At 30.9% G+C, this 15,133-nt stretch overlaps 1 protein-coding gene across 1 annotated transcript in view; it reads right to left on the minus strand.

Annotated features, from left to right (window-relative positions):
* LOC128994553 (uncharacterized) overlaps positions 1-14,913 on the minus strand; it is a 31,193-nt gene extending 16,280 nt beyond the window's left edge. Inside the window, exon 1 of the mRNA XM_054419176.1 lies at positions 14,737-14,913. Within this exon, the coding sequence (XP_054275151.1) occupies positions 14,737-14,818 (82 nt within the window). The 5' untranslated portion in view covers positions 14,819-14,913. The remainder of the gene's footprint in view (positions 1-14,736) is intronic.
* Between the last annotated feature and the right edge of the window lie 220 nt (positions 14,914-15,133).

Here is a 15,133-nt window from a genome sequence, read left to right on the forward strand (position 1 = left end):
GTCATTGTGCAGAAAATAACATAAAACGTACATAAGAAAATCATGTCTATTAATATTTTTACCGATCTTAGATACCAGAACTTGTTATAACTGTTAAACGGGTAAAACTTCTGCTTTTTCAAACTTGTTCCACTAAATTGTACTTGAATTACAGTCCAATTGAATGTTGGCCTAAAATACAAAATCTTTGTAACACCTATAATGTAAATTATACTAAAACCTATCTAACTACTGTACTATTGCTAATATTCCCATTTCAGTGGTTTACAAATTGTATTTATTGTAAATCATGACATTTTAACTATATCATCAAATGATTATACACCTTGTAAAAGGACAATGAATTACAAACAAACCCATGTTCACAAGCATTTATTTATGTATTGCAATCAACACCTAAATGTTGCTGAAGCCATTAACGTTTTAAAGCTCTATGTATGAAATGGAAGTGTATCCAGGCAGACATGTTGGATGCAGACCTGAAATATACATGAGTTGGTGAACATCCATTATGTTCCTGACATACACATGTATCGACAGCTGATAATGGGATACATTCCTGTTTCGGTTCCACCAACACATCCAGCATTTCCTACTACCGCATACTCTAGGAGTATATTTTATATGTATATATTTTTAGTTTTATGCAGATTACTACGTCAAAAAAATATTTTCTAGTAATTCGATTACTTCCCTGGCGTTTGTAGTAAGATTATTTAAATTTTTCGTAAATTTGTTCATTTCCTCAGTGAATGAAACGTTTATATCTAAATTTCAAGCAATCTAATTTGTCATTATTTTTTATAAATATTAATTGGTGTATATTTTTGTAAAGTTCAGATTATGTGAACAAAATCAATTGTCCAATTTTAGCCTAAAACGAATTTTTTTATCGGGATATTACTAGAACAATTCACCATCAAAACTCGAGACCAGTGAAGCTAAGTGGTGGATCGGTAATGATTTTGAATTTCCAATTTCACGTACTCTAACTTGTATTTTACTTTTGCTTCTCGAATTAGATTTTAACTGATATGATACATTACTTACTCCTCGTTATTCTTTCTCCTGTTTTAATATACGTGACGTATATTCGTTCAAGTATATTATGTATATGAGAAGCTTTTTGATGGCTTGAAACTGTCCCTTATCATTGGGCTTTAATAAATTACACTTACTGATAAAACAGATGTTCTTAGCCAATAATACAGCAGCACAGATAATCTTACCCAATTATAACTTCAGCTACCTTTGTTTCATATTTAGCTTAGCTAATATTTAGCTAATATGTACCTAAATGTAAGTTAATGTCTCCAGAAATTCATAATTTATATTACTGTGTAACCCTACAACAATGTATAATTTCGTGTTTACGGTATGTTAATAAGTCCCAAAAAGGTGAAATATTGAAACTTTATAACTAATGTGTAAAATTCTAATAAATCATATGTATGAAAATAAATGAATACAACAAAACCATTCATTTAATTTATTCATTTTTGTAACTCATATTTATTTATTTAAAACTAATATAAAATTATGCCATTTATTTTAATTTCCACATATTTAAGATCTTATAAGCAACTAGAGCAAAGGTTTAGAAAACGTATTTCTGAATGTAACATCCATAAAGGAAAACATCCACATTTTTAATTACAAGAAACAAAAGCTGTCTAGAAAGCTACTCTTTTGGCTCACTGTATACCGCAAAACCTCATTTCTTTTTATTTATCACCACGGAATAGCATGCCACTCAATCCGAATGATCAAAGGTACAATTCGGAAGATTGTTTTGACTTTTTAATTACAAATAAAAAGTTGTTTTATTTTTCTATGTTTGACCTTGGAAGCGATTTGAATCACAAGAAATCGCTCTACACATTGTTATTGTGAACTCAATTGCATCTGTAATAAATATAGGATTTATTTACGGTTTAAAGCCATACATTTTCTTAAGTATCTATTAAAAGTTTCAGCGGCCACAAAGAAAATGAAAATGAGCTTGAAAAAACGAAATTGGCCCTTACTCATTTCTAGTCTTTATAGACATGTAGGTACTTTTAAAGGCATTAGTAACCGCAGTAGTGGTTGGAGGCAAACAAATAGTAATATGTGGTGTATGCTCTTTAGAAGTTTATTATACCTAAGAAAGTAAAACAGTTTGTTTAGTTACCGGTAGTCGTGTTGCTCGGTAAAAATGTTATTTAATTTGAGCTAGATGGAGATTGAAAGAGTCGTCCCTCAAACATAATTAGAGATTATTTTACTTGTCCTTTTTTTAATTTATCTTTACAATGGATCTCAGGAAGGTAAATATAATCTAACTGTCAATAGTGAATAGACGAAAAGAACATACTGGTACGCATGTTTAATAGTTCACAAGATGGTATTTTCCGAGGAGGCAAGTTAGTTAAATGCAATACTATAACATTAAATAACAACCAATAAGCTAAGAGTGCCAAACAATGATCATTTGGAAAATGTTACCTTATAAGTCAAGTTGTGAAAGATTTTAATGTCGAAATAAACGTACGCCGCTCTGCATATGTTATAACAATATTAACTATGTTTAGTAGAATGATAATTGAATATTGAACTGTATTAAAAATAAATGATCCTATAAAGTACTCTATCTATAATTAGTATCAATAATTTTAACCGGTCAATATTCCACAAGTCCTGTGTGACACACATGCAAAAGTAGAACACAAAGCTTTATAACCAAGGGAAATATACATGAGCCAGTGATCATCAATTGCAACACATTCTCGTCGACCCAACCATATATATACAACAAGTTATACGCTCACAGTGGTCCGTTCTATCTCGTTCAATATGTATATGGGTTAATATGAATGGTTGTTTGGAAGTCATGGGTTATTTATTAATTTACCACGCAGTGCATGGTGGCATATATTTTTTTAATTCCCTAATTTTATTTATTTATTATTTGTTTCTCCATCCACATGGAGCTAAGACATATACCCGAAACATAAGACAATCAATTATGTTTTTTGCTACAGTAAAAGAATGAAATGTCCAGCATTCAAATTTAGTAACTTCTCTCTTGTACACTATATATATTTGGGTTAAATCAATTCGTCATCACAACTTTTTACTATACCAAATGATAAAATAATAAGATTAAATCCATTATTGTAAAACAAACCATGGAAATGAAATCAATTGTAAAAATCATGACCTAATGTTACTTGAGAAATAATGACAATCATTCTTTGGCATGAAGTTTTTTTTTAGACAACTTCTCAAGAATAACAGGTGAAGGTTTTTAATATAACAGGTTTAAGCTTTCGTGTAATCCAAGCTGATATTCTAAAAAAAAACTGTTGGGGTTATTTTTAGTTACAGTATTTTTATATAAAGACTCTTTAGATGTATCGGTTTATTAATATATCTGTAAACTACGACTTTATAAGTCCAGGTCTATTTGATGAGGTGCCTTTTAGTCATCATTAGAATATTTAATTTTATGAATAAAAAATAAGAAAAACAGTACATCTAAATAAATAATGTACAACAATGACCAACAGAAGAGCCTTGATTTATATCTACTTAGAATATTTCCACTTGTAGTTTCTAAATGGAAAAAAATGAAATAAAGAACCACATGATATCAGTTGTGGTATTGTCAGTCAAAGATTACCACAGAAAATTACATTCCCAAACCAGATTGGATAATGCATTATAAATGTAAATACGACCTGGTTTAGTAATACAGAGCAAAAAATTGCACGGTGATTCGGTCCTCTAAGTCTCGGGTTCAAATCTTGCCAATCTCTTTGGCCTTAGCCATGATAACGCAACTACCCTCTAGGTGCAGGCTTAAGTAATGTGTATGTAACTCAAAAGAAGGAAATAAAGAAATATGAAAACCCAAGAAACATTTCACTAAGCATAATGCAGCCCAACTTTGCTAATCATATTCGTATTTACCAAAAATACTCATATTTATGACAAATATACTTATATTTATGATAAAAAAAGTTTCCAAATGAAAATGTCCAACAATACATTGTATCACAGGACATTAATCAGCGGCAGTATTGTCCGTGGGCGACGTAGTGTAAACCCCGGTTGACAACAGTACAACAAATCAGACCCGTAACTTCCGCTTTCACAGAACAAATACGCTTGTTTCGGCCCTCCCAATTAAACTAAATTGAAACGCACCGGCCAATGTCTTTTTGATTACTGTGTTAATGTTTGTTTCAAATCCTATTGTGGTACGTTTTTTTGTGCCATCTATTAGTATTAAAATGTTAAATTTAAATGTATTACAGTGGAAGGTTCAAGAGATTAATTAAAATGCATACTTTTAAAAATGTATATGATTGTTGTAATAATTGATAACTGTAAAACGGATGATACATTATTTATGTGTTTATAGTTTTGTATGTATTTTGTTTATGGCTATTAAGAAACTGTTTGTTTACGATCCTATTTTCGTATGTTTATTATGTTTTAAATAAGTCCTATTTTATAAATTTCTTAAATTAATTATAGTCACAGACTTAAAATCTAATATAATAACCATTAAAATCATGATAATGTATTACCTTAACAATTACCGATTGCCAATTAAAAAAGAAACAATAATACATGATAACACATTGTTGTATTTATTTACTGTATTTGTGATAACTGGGTTTTATACGTTACTGTTGGTACTTAATTCTTTTGCGTTATTTTCAATTGCTAATCGTGTTTTTATTTATTATTTTTTTAATATTATTTTATCAAGTTATCATGTGACTTAAAATATTCATCATACGGTATAAGCCATAACTCAAAACTAAACAGTTTTTTTTGTTAAGGCAACAAATTAATGTAACATTGTCTGAATAACGTAACACAAAGATAAATAACAAAATTATTTGTGTAGAAGCGTTTGGCATCATAATTAATTCCACTTCTTGTATAAACAAGTTAAATAGATAACAAAACATTGCTGATCTCAGTTAAATTTTAAAGCGAAAAGCGTGTAGCAACGACCCAAAAAACTGTTATTCAGTGTTGTTTACATGATGTTTTACGCAAAAAGTCGTGTTTGTGTTTATTCATAAAACATATCACCTTTAACAAAATAAATAAATAATACCAACAGTTTTATAAAAAAATCCTTCTCTTTGTGTTATACAATTATAAAAAAAAAACTTAAAACTAAGGCTAACACAACATCATTTTTTATCCGACAGGTTGTTCTTAGAATATGAGCCAAAGGTGAATTTCATCTCATAACTCATACTTCAAGGCCAAAAATGTTAATTTCCAGTGAACATTTACCAATACGGATTGCAACTGTGTATCCAAACCGTTTTTAGGTCAATTGAGTGTACTGTATTTTGGCGGAGTTAAAAATTCAATTCCAAAAAAATACCTGCATCACAAGATTGTAATAAGCTAGTAGGTTTTGCAAGCTTTAAAACTAAATGAGAATGCTGAAGACTTATATCGCAGTATGGTTCTCTAATTCTGTTGTAGTTAACAGCTATTGTAACAAATATTTGGTTTAAAAAAATGAAAAACTGAATAGTACGAAAACATAAGTATTGGAAAAATATTTTAGTTGATCGGTTGTTACTCTAGTTTTCCTGATGCAAGCAGCATACGTTTTCATCGTATGCATCACCCACAGACAATAAAGCAACTGGCTCCATCTACTGTTTATCGTTAACACATACAAAATTATGAAGCACATTTTTACAGCTTTTTATGTAGGCCTAGGCCTAGATAAAAAACCAACAACAGCACAGCTTAGCAATGTGTAGAAAACAAAGACCAATTCAGAAAATTCCAGACCAATTGAATGTTTTGGCTGTTTCTTAATTTTTATCACAACAGCTGTCTCCGCCTTGAATTCATTGGCACAACGAGCCTGATGAAACAGCTGCATCCTCAAGTTAACTCTTCCAGTTCACACAATTACTACTGCCTCAAACATGATTCACCAACACAATGTAGAATTTGCTCTATTCGTTAAATGTGTAACGGAATAATAGTTGTTTTCTTTTAAAGTAAAAAAAAAAAAAAAAAATTATGCCTAGGAGTAATATAATGTGTGTTATAAATATAAGAAAGAAGTAATTTATAATGTGTCTAATCAATTATGACAAAACATTCTAGCGTTAACAGATTTTAGTTGAATTGTTTTAAGTAATAAACGAGTACTACAAAAGATACACATAACGTTTCGATAATGACAATGCCACCCTGCAATTAACTAAGGACTGATTAAAATTTAAACATACGTTCGAGTAAGAAACACATTTGTATATTAATAAAAAAAAAAAACATAACAATAGAGTATAAAATAATATAAACAAAAAGAGTTTCAATTAATTTTATTAATATCATTCGACAAACAAAAACTATATCAACTAACAAAAACACTAAAATGCACCTTTTATAAAAAAGAATCAAGCATTAGAATCAACTACATACATATAATCACCCATAAGTTGTTTAGTACAAATGAATATGCAAGATCATAAACAGTTTCCAGCAATATTATAAAAATCTGTATTTAGAAATAGTTAAACCAAACGATATTTCATTTAAACAATTATATGAAGCGGACATAATGTAATTGTCATTTGCCTTACTCGTTTATTCAGGCTAAACTTAATTAAATAATAGTTATGAAAGTTTGAACAAGCTATTAATGTTGCTTTTCATAATTAAAAACGTTTCAGCCACTAAAATAAAAATATTTGCATTTAGTAATGCAATTCTGATTAAAACAAAAGTGTTTTTGATAGTTGTATAAATGTTGCGAATATCCAATTAAACAGTATAGTAGTTGGGTGGAAATCTATTCAATGGTAATTCAAATTACCTCTATTTATTTTACCCTTCAAACTCAAATCCTAGATAGCAAATTTGATTATTTAAATGTCGGTTTAATTATGGTAATTTGAGTGAGAGAAATATCCTAAAGTGCCGGGGAAAACCTTGCCAGTTGGTCTATAGCCTTTTTATAGTGTCAAATTCATTGGTTCGAACCCCAGCTTCAGCCGTTGTTTTAGTTACTAAAAAAAACGCCATCAAGGACAGAAGACTTTCCTCCATATTGGAACATTCAAATAAAAGTATATAATTAGTTAAATAGCGTTGATTAGCAATTTTACTTGTTGAAAATGTCATAGTGAATCAAACAAAATATTGGCCTAGATAAAATAAAAATGTGTAACGTTAATTTTGTTGAAAGACGTATCTATTTTATCGGTAGGGCCTATTATGGTTTTATGAAGAATGTTTTGATTATCTAGTATTCCAAAAATATATACATAAACCTGTAGGGTGTTTTTAGGTGTTTTTATTCCCGTTACATAGGCCAATCATAGGCCTATCATAAGATTAATTGGATAATATAGGTTTCATTTTGATTTAATTATATTATTTTCCGTGACATTCAAGTGCAGATTTGCTAGCGACATGTAAACAAGAAATTCAATTTGCCAATGCAAACTTTCCCACATGAAAACAAAGCGCTGGGATGAGTGAACGAAATAAGTTTCCAGTCTTGCAGAAACAGTTTATCGTTTTCTTTTGTTGGAAGAAGCGTTATCGTCAAACCATATCTTTTAAGGGTTGTCAAAATAACACATACAAAACCATATATTTCAATTCATGTATGAGGAAGTAGCTATTTCATAGTCTCCAATAAATTAGAAAATAAATATATATACAGCTACTACGGCTGTTTTACGTTCTTCAAATGGTAATACATTTTATGTAGATTCATGAATAAAATATTACGCTGACAAGGTTCCGAACCAACTAGATCCAATAATTGGAAGTAATTGTGAAACCCTCTGGGTTATTATACTACTATTTAAATTTTCAAAATTTTAATAGTAGATCAAAAATCTCAGCGTTGTGTTTTTTTTATAGCAGCAACTCCTAGAACTAATCAAGCCTAATGCTATATTGAACTCACTGCAAGTGAGTTTATTTGTTAATTGTTTTTCTTTTTTAGCCCACTAAAATAAATATACCAAAACAGACAAATATTAGATTTAGCTGTGTTTTTAAGTTATAATGTGAATTGTATTTTATGATAACTATTAGTTTATTAGTAGTAAAAACATTTTGCTACTTTTTAGTGTGACAATGGTTTAAATGACATAGACTATAAGCGTAACGCTTTAAAATAAATCCAAAATGTTAAGAGGGCATCGCTAAGAGAAAAACTTCATTTTCCCTAAAACTTTGTCTCGATGTTTTAATAGAAATATTAATTGATAAAATAAAAAATACATTTGAAACCTGGATTTGGGAAGTGATTAAAAATGTGTACTATTGTCAAACCTATTTTTGAATTATACTGGTGTAACCAATAAATCCTGATTTTCAAATTTGCACTTAACTAATTACCTAGAGAGTTTTAAGTTCGGAAATGAGATAGGGGAGCTTTAGAAACTTACCACTACGAGGATATGTCCGAGAAATGTGTATACTCAATGGCCCAAGACATAATTTGGAAAAAATAAGTTTCTTGAGTAATACGTTGGAGAACTAGTTAGCTATTATTATACTAAATAAGTTGTAATATAGTCAGATACTCATAAATGTGTTATTATCTACTAATACCACCCAACTCAAGCTGGTATAAATAGGTCCGGAATACGGAAATAACTTGGTTTGTAAGCAAACTTATAACATCATTAAAATAACTGAAGCAGAAACATCTCACCTCAGGTAAAAGTAACCGGAAATATCCAAGAGAAATAAATGCGAGAGAGGTAACTATCAGAAGAGATGAGGCTGTAAACCTCCCTCCCCCATCAACAACCCCCCACCATCAACAACCCCCCCCCCCTCACCACAACGATCAGCGAGACCACAGAGTTACTCTGAAAAAGCTTTTGTGAAACAACGGACAGCATTTGAACTGAATAAATCCAATATGAAATTACATCAAACAGAATTTGAAATAATTTCCACTTTGCGGACCACAATTGTTGAAAAGGCAACATCCATTTTGTATTTTGGTTTATTAATTTTTGTAATACATTATTTAAATACTTTTCTGCTAAAACGTAACTGTACGGTTTTTAGGAGTACTTTGCTAATGATTCATTAAAAAATTATTTTAAATTTTTTATTTGTATTGTTTTACGAATTTTCTTGACAAGTAGTGTTTATAATTAGTAGTACTCTACATACATGTCACATATCTATTTGTTTTTTTATATCCATCGTGTCATAGAAAGATAAGCAGAACAATACTTTTTCGTACTACGCAAGTAAAATTTATTGGCATGTTTTAAAGGGAACGGTCCAATTCTTGGTCTGGTTATTTCAACCTGTAGTTAGTAAGCATCATTCATTACCATCCCAAAATGATCCTGGCATCTGGACTGGGTTTTGTTTATTACACACAAATATTCACTATTATAATATAAGTAATGCTATTACAATTAATTGGTAATTAATTAGAGTAATTACGTTAATTTCTCATTGTGTATATCCACGGATAAGGTTAAATCCCTTGGAAAAGATTACTGCTTAAAAACCTAATTTTTGCGATTTTGACCTAAAATATAATTATGAAAGTTCAAACATACCGATTGTATTAGGCTTTTGAGCATTAAATATGGATTAAGTTTTCTTACCAGGACATACTATTATTATACGTTGTATTTGTGGTATTGTTAAATATTTATCAAATATACCTACGCTTGACATAGCAGACACAGTTTCTTCAACCACAGTCAATGATGGGACTTCTGTTGAATAACTAATAAAGCGAAAGATTTTAAAGTTATCAATAAAGAAATAAAAGGCCTACAGTGTCGTGTTCTGTCGGATATAATCTTTTGGCAAATAAGACCCGGGCCAATACTACAATTAATTGTCTATAGGTTCTAATTGTGACCAAACTTCATTGTTTAAGCTACGACCATTAGCAAATTATTCTGACAGAAAAATGCAGTAAAGATTTAGAGTTTTTTGTATTAGAAAAGTAGAAAATTTAAACAATTTTCAACCTGTGAAAAATGTTATCTACATTGCACTCATATGATCGTACAATTTCAAACATTAAAATGATCAGCAAACCATAGTCGAAATGTTTTAGAGGTTTTATTTTTAGGTCCAAATAAATTAGTTTGTTCAAATGGAATATCCTTTAACTAAGCCATGCTGAAATAAAACCTATTGTGTGAATTCCACAACATCATACACAACATATATATAACTAGATTTTAAAAGGAGTTTTACCTAAATAGAACACCACATTTCCACATAATTTCATCGCTAAAATGTTATGTTAATATGTTGTGCCAATTTTATAGTTTTTAGGTTTTATAATTTGATATTTTTAATAACTATTCCTATTTCTTTGTTATTCATCTCTTTTATACCTTTACCTAAAATTATGTTAAAAGAGACACAAACTTCAATTCAAAGTTTCCGTAAGTCAACTTTTCACTTTGTTTCTCCGTCAAATTAGCAGAACCTCCAATCGTTCAGATATTTTATTCCAACCAAAAGCTATTGTCTTGACGTGTTAAAACGTAAGTTTTAATAATCGAAGTTACCCAAATAACGACCAAACTTTTGGCTTTACATAAACCCCTTATTGAAAAGAGTACTAACTTTTTATATCACCTCCATATTTTGTTGTTACTTAAAATATTTTCTATAGATTGGATTTATAAATTTCAACTACATTGCTTTTAGAAAAACTAAAATTAAACTACTAAATTATATGTATACAGCATAATAATTTGAACTCGGGTATAATAATCAACATTACAGATTTTAACAGATTATTTCATATGGTAATTGGTCGTAATTCATTTGGAAAAATACATTTCAGGAAGAGAGTTTTCCATTATGTGTAAAACAGCTAGTTAATTATAAAGTTAACTTATTAGCATAATTTTACCTCATAGGCTATTACTATCGTTCCATTTCTACATGATTCTCATTTAAATAGTTATTTGTGTAACTAGTGGGTGAATGCACACGAGATAAATGTTAACTCACGAGTCGTAGGCGAGTGTGGAAAGTTTATCGAGTGCAGCAAAGGAAGTTTACATTCGCGATACACGTTACATTTTTTTCTAGAGTTACTATAAAGCATATAAATAATTAATCTTTTAATACTCTACACCACTTAGGTTAAAAAAAACCAAATGGGACACGCTGCATCAGCTGATCGTAGTCGTAATATCTTTTAGTGTTGCCTACTTATTTTCAAGCGGACACGTATTACGTGCCTAATAAAAGCACGCTATTTTGTGTTGTTTGGTTGGAATACTGGTGTGTGAAAAAGTAAAACTGTGCGGCAAAGTAAACGTAGCAATTACCATCTGTCTGTACTATGATCGGTAGGAAGCCCACTTTGTCGGGTGACTGTAGGGGGAAAATATTTGTTTCTCTTAAGACAATGAGATTTATCATACGTCACCTAACTTTTTTCAGCCAGAGTCCACTTAGTTTTTACAAGTTTCACATTCAAATTGGAAACTGCAGCTTTGTGATTTGTATTTCCCATTATTTTAAGACAAATTTGGTTTTAAACTTATGTTTAGCATTATCAAAAAGGTTAGTAGTTGACTCATCAGTCGTAAAAACAATGTTAAAAGCAACGATTTCTAGAAATTGCGTATCTGATCCGTGATGCCTCAAAATTCAGTAGGGTTTCTTCATGTACTGTAGCGACTCACCCCTTACTTTGCTGTCTACTATGTGTTGCACACATGTAACATGTGGACACTCTAGTTCAAGGTTAAGCAGGCCACGAGTATATTAAAATCACTTAAAACGTGTGTAATATGTAAAAAAATTTCTAAAAAAGGATGTGTAATACTGATACGTGAGAAAATAAAAAAATAAAACAATATAATAGGAAATAATAGATATAGCTTCAAATAACAAAAAGTAAAACCACATTGGTAATGATATTTTTTGTCAAACTGCAGCAAAACTTTTGTTTCTGTTACATGCGTGTGTAGCTGTAAGTAGCTCTTTTCTCTTCTCAGTAAAAATCAACAACTGCTCATTTTGTTTACTTGTAAACTTAGGTAAGCTTGTAGCAAAAAGATATATAATTGTTTTTAAATGTATTCGATGTATCCAATTCTCGTTTACAGTGTTCTAATTTGTTCACTTCCATTCGAGTCTCAGAAGATCGAGAACACGAGAACCAAGTTTGTTTCACTTACGAGCCCATCAACTCCAAGAGAATTACTACCAACAGTGTCAATAAATGTTTAGGTACAAAGTCTAATTCGTTATTTGTGGTTAGGCTATTTGTATTTTACCAATTATTTACTCACAGTTCGGTGATGATAGTGAATAACAAAATTTCAATTGTGTGTCATCAATGTTCAACTTCACAGGAAATAGAGTAACAAATAGGAAAAATTAATAACACGAAACTTACTGTTCCCCGGAACAATAACGAAATATTTAATTTCGTTCCAAGGACGTATTATTAAGTATTATTCAAGAAAATTGTGCTGATTGTCTGTAGGTAGAGTAGCAAAGCTATTTTTTTAGTTTACTAGTTGTAGTGCAATGACGTTTAATAGTAGGCCTTGTGTTTGTTTTATTAAACTCATTCCAGAATACTTAAAACCCATTCTTTGGTAAGCGTTTGAGATATTAAGACCACCATGTTGCTGTGACTAGGAATGATATTTGGATAACCTAACAGCCTACTAACCTATAATTAAACCTACAACCCATGCCTACTTATTAAACCTACGCGTACTGCGATTAAAGTACGTTTTAAAAACTAATGACAAACATAGGTATAGCTTTGATTTATAATTGATCTGTTAGTCCGATATCTGAAAATAAATATTTTATTCATGTAATAATTTGTTTAAGTATCTGCTTTTCAATCTGTGATTAAAAACAAAATTATACACCAGTTAATATAGAGCTTGACTTATTGATTGCTATCAATCATACATTGCACACTGACATAATTTTTTTTTGTCCTAGGACGCTAGGCATGAGCCAGGGATTGTTTTCACATTACTTCAGGCTAGACCTAGGGGTTGTGGCATTTTCACTTAGATAAAGTCCATTGGTGATTTGGCGGGATTTGAACCCGGGACCATATGCACTGACAATACCCACTACACCAGCTCGCTCCCCGCACACTGACATGATAGGAATTAGGAATAGATGAAATTATTAAATGCTTTGCTAATAAGTTACCGTTTTACAATAGCAACATAAAAAAGATAAGTCGTTTTGGGAGCTTGGTATTACATGCAAATTATTTCTTGTTGAAGCTTGGACTGCTTTCGCAATAATGCACTATTTCGGGAAATATAGTTCATCATTTAGGGAAAGTGAATTTTTAATCCTCACTCTTATAGGTAGAGATCAGTGAAAAAAACTATGCAACTAAAACAATGTGCTATAAACATGTTCGATTATATGTTTTTACCAAGGGGGTTGTAGAAAAGACTTTGGAATAACGATTTCAAAAGTGAATATGTATGTGAATTTAAAAACCACGTCATACGGTTATTAATAAATGTGCCTTTATATCATAAACTTGACTGTGGCTCAAAATGCTATTTAGATCAATCTATTTTCATCGTACAGTCCAGTATAACAAGTATCTGGTGATTTCAACTTTCGTGTTTATGTCTGTTGTGAAAGATATATGAAATTTTTTTCGTGGATACCATACCATAAACTTCCTACTTTTCTATTAATAAATAGTTAAACTATATAATACATTAATATATAAGGAATTTTAATTTGTTCTAAACCACCGTTAAACATGTTTTTTTTCGGATTATACTAGTATAACAATGCAATAGAATTAATCAGTAAACTTGACTCATTGGGCAATATTTAAGAGCCACTAGTAGCATCTGTATGTTTGTCATCAATTGGCGATAAATGGGTTACACTAAAATGTTTACTACGTTCAGCTATAATGAAGGTCAGAGTTCAACCATGTAGTTTTGCATAGCAGTAAAATTGAAAAAAATAATGAATAAATTACATTTATCGTTAAAATTTAAAACTATACCTAATATAGTTTTAATAATAACAAATTTTACTGGCAATAAATATTATCCGCCACAATTACTATGCGGACTGTTAAATGTATGGTTAAAAGACCTATTTAATGCCTTACGCCCCTGTAACACTATCTCCATATAAAAATACAAATTAATTGTATTGAAAACATTCTCTTTATCGTAGTCGATTTTATGGGAAATCAGCTGGTTTACAACACCATTTCAGCTATCACCATAACTATGGGACATTCTTATGTACTCAAGATATTGTCTAGCTTAAACATATTCCTAAGTCTATTTCCTTTGATTTAAATCAAAAGAATACATTTTCCAAAGTACAATCACAGGTTGGAATGATGATATGGATTTTATCAATGTCAACACAAATAATTAAATTGAAATGAACAACATTATGCTAACTAATGTATATCCCTTAACACCTTAAGCAAATTCTTCTCACAGTGAGTAATAATTAAATTGTCATCATTTTGGAACCTATTTATTATATTAATTTAAATCTTCTTGATATCAATTAAGTTAAATTCATACATAAATTACTTTAAAAATTATTAACCTTAGGCCCTATTTACCGGACACAATCATACTAACTATATTTATTTCTCTTGCATTAGGAAAAAAAATTGTTTTAAACCTTTTATACCTATTAACACGATGCTACGCACAATCAGGGAATAAAAACACCTCTGACCTTTTACAAGGAGAGCTACAACGCCCAGGACCGTTGCCGCGGGTAATCCACAAGTCTTCATGCTGAAAAATGCACTCAGCATCCTCACGATCCTAGGGCAGGGTGGACCGGGACCACGGAAAACAACACCATTACAACCTAGACGTCGTGGCGGCGGGCTAGCTACTGGCGAGGACGACGGGGTGGCGGCCCCCCTCACACGCACGCGCACCGCGCACACACACACACACGTTAGTGGTCCGTTCCGCCCGCAGGCTGATAATTGTCGCACGATATGCCATCTGGTCCCGCCACAACTTGGTTAATAAATAGATCAGATCTGGGGCGGTTAGGGAGAGAGATTTGGTTTTGATTATGCTCTAAGATGTAATCAATGAATTCATGGGAAGACACATAG

Source organism: Macrosteles quadrilineatus, unplaced genomic scaffold, assembly GCF_028750875.1.
Source record: "Macrosteles quadrilineatus isolate MER2022 unplaced genomic scaffold, UCM_ALF_1.0 Scaffold_5__1_contigs__length_97177068, whole genome shotgun sequence".
NCBI lineage: Eukaryota > Metazoa > Arthropoda > Insecta > Hemiptera > Cicadellidae > Macrosteles > Macrosteles quadrilineatus.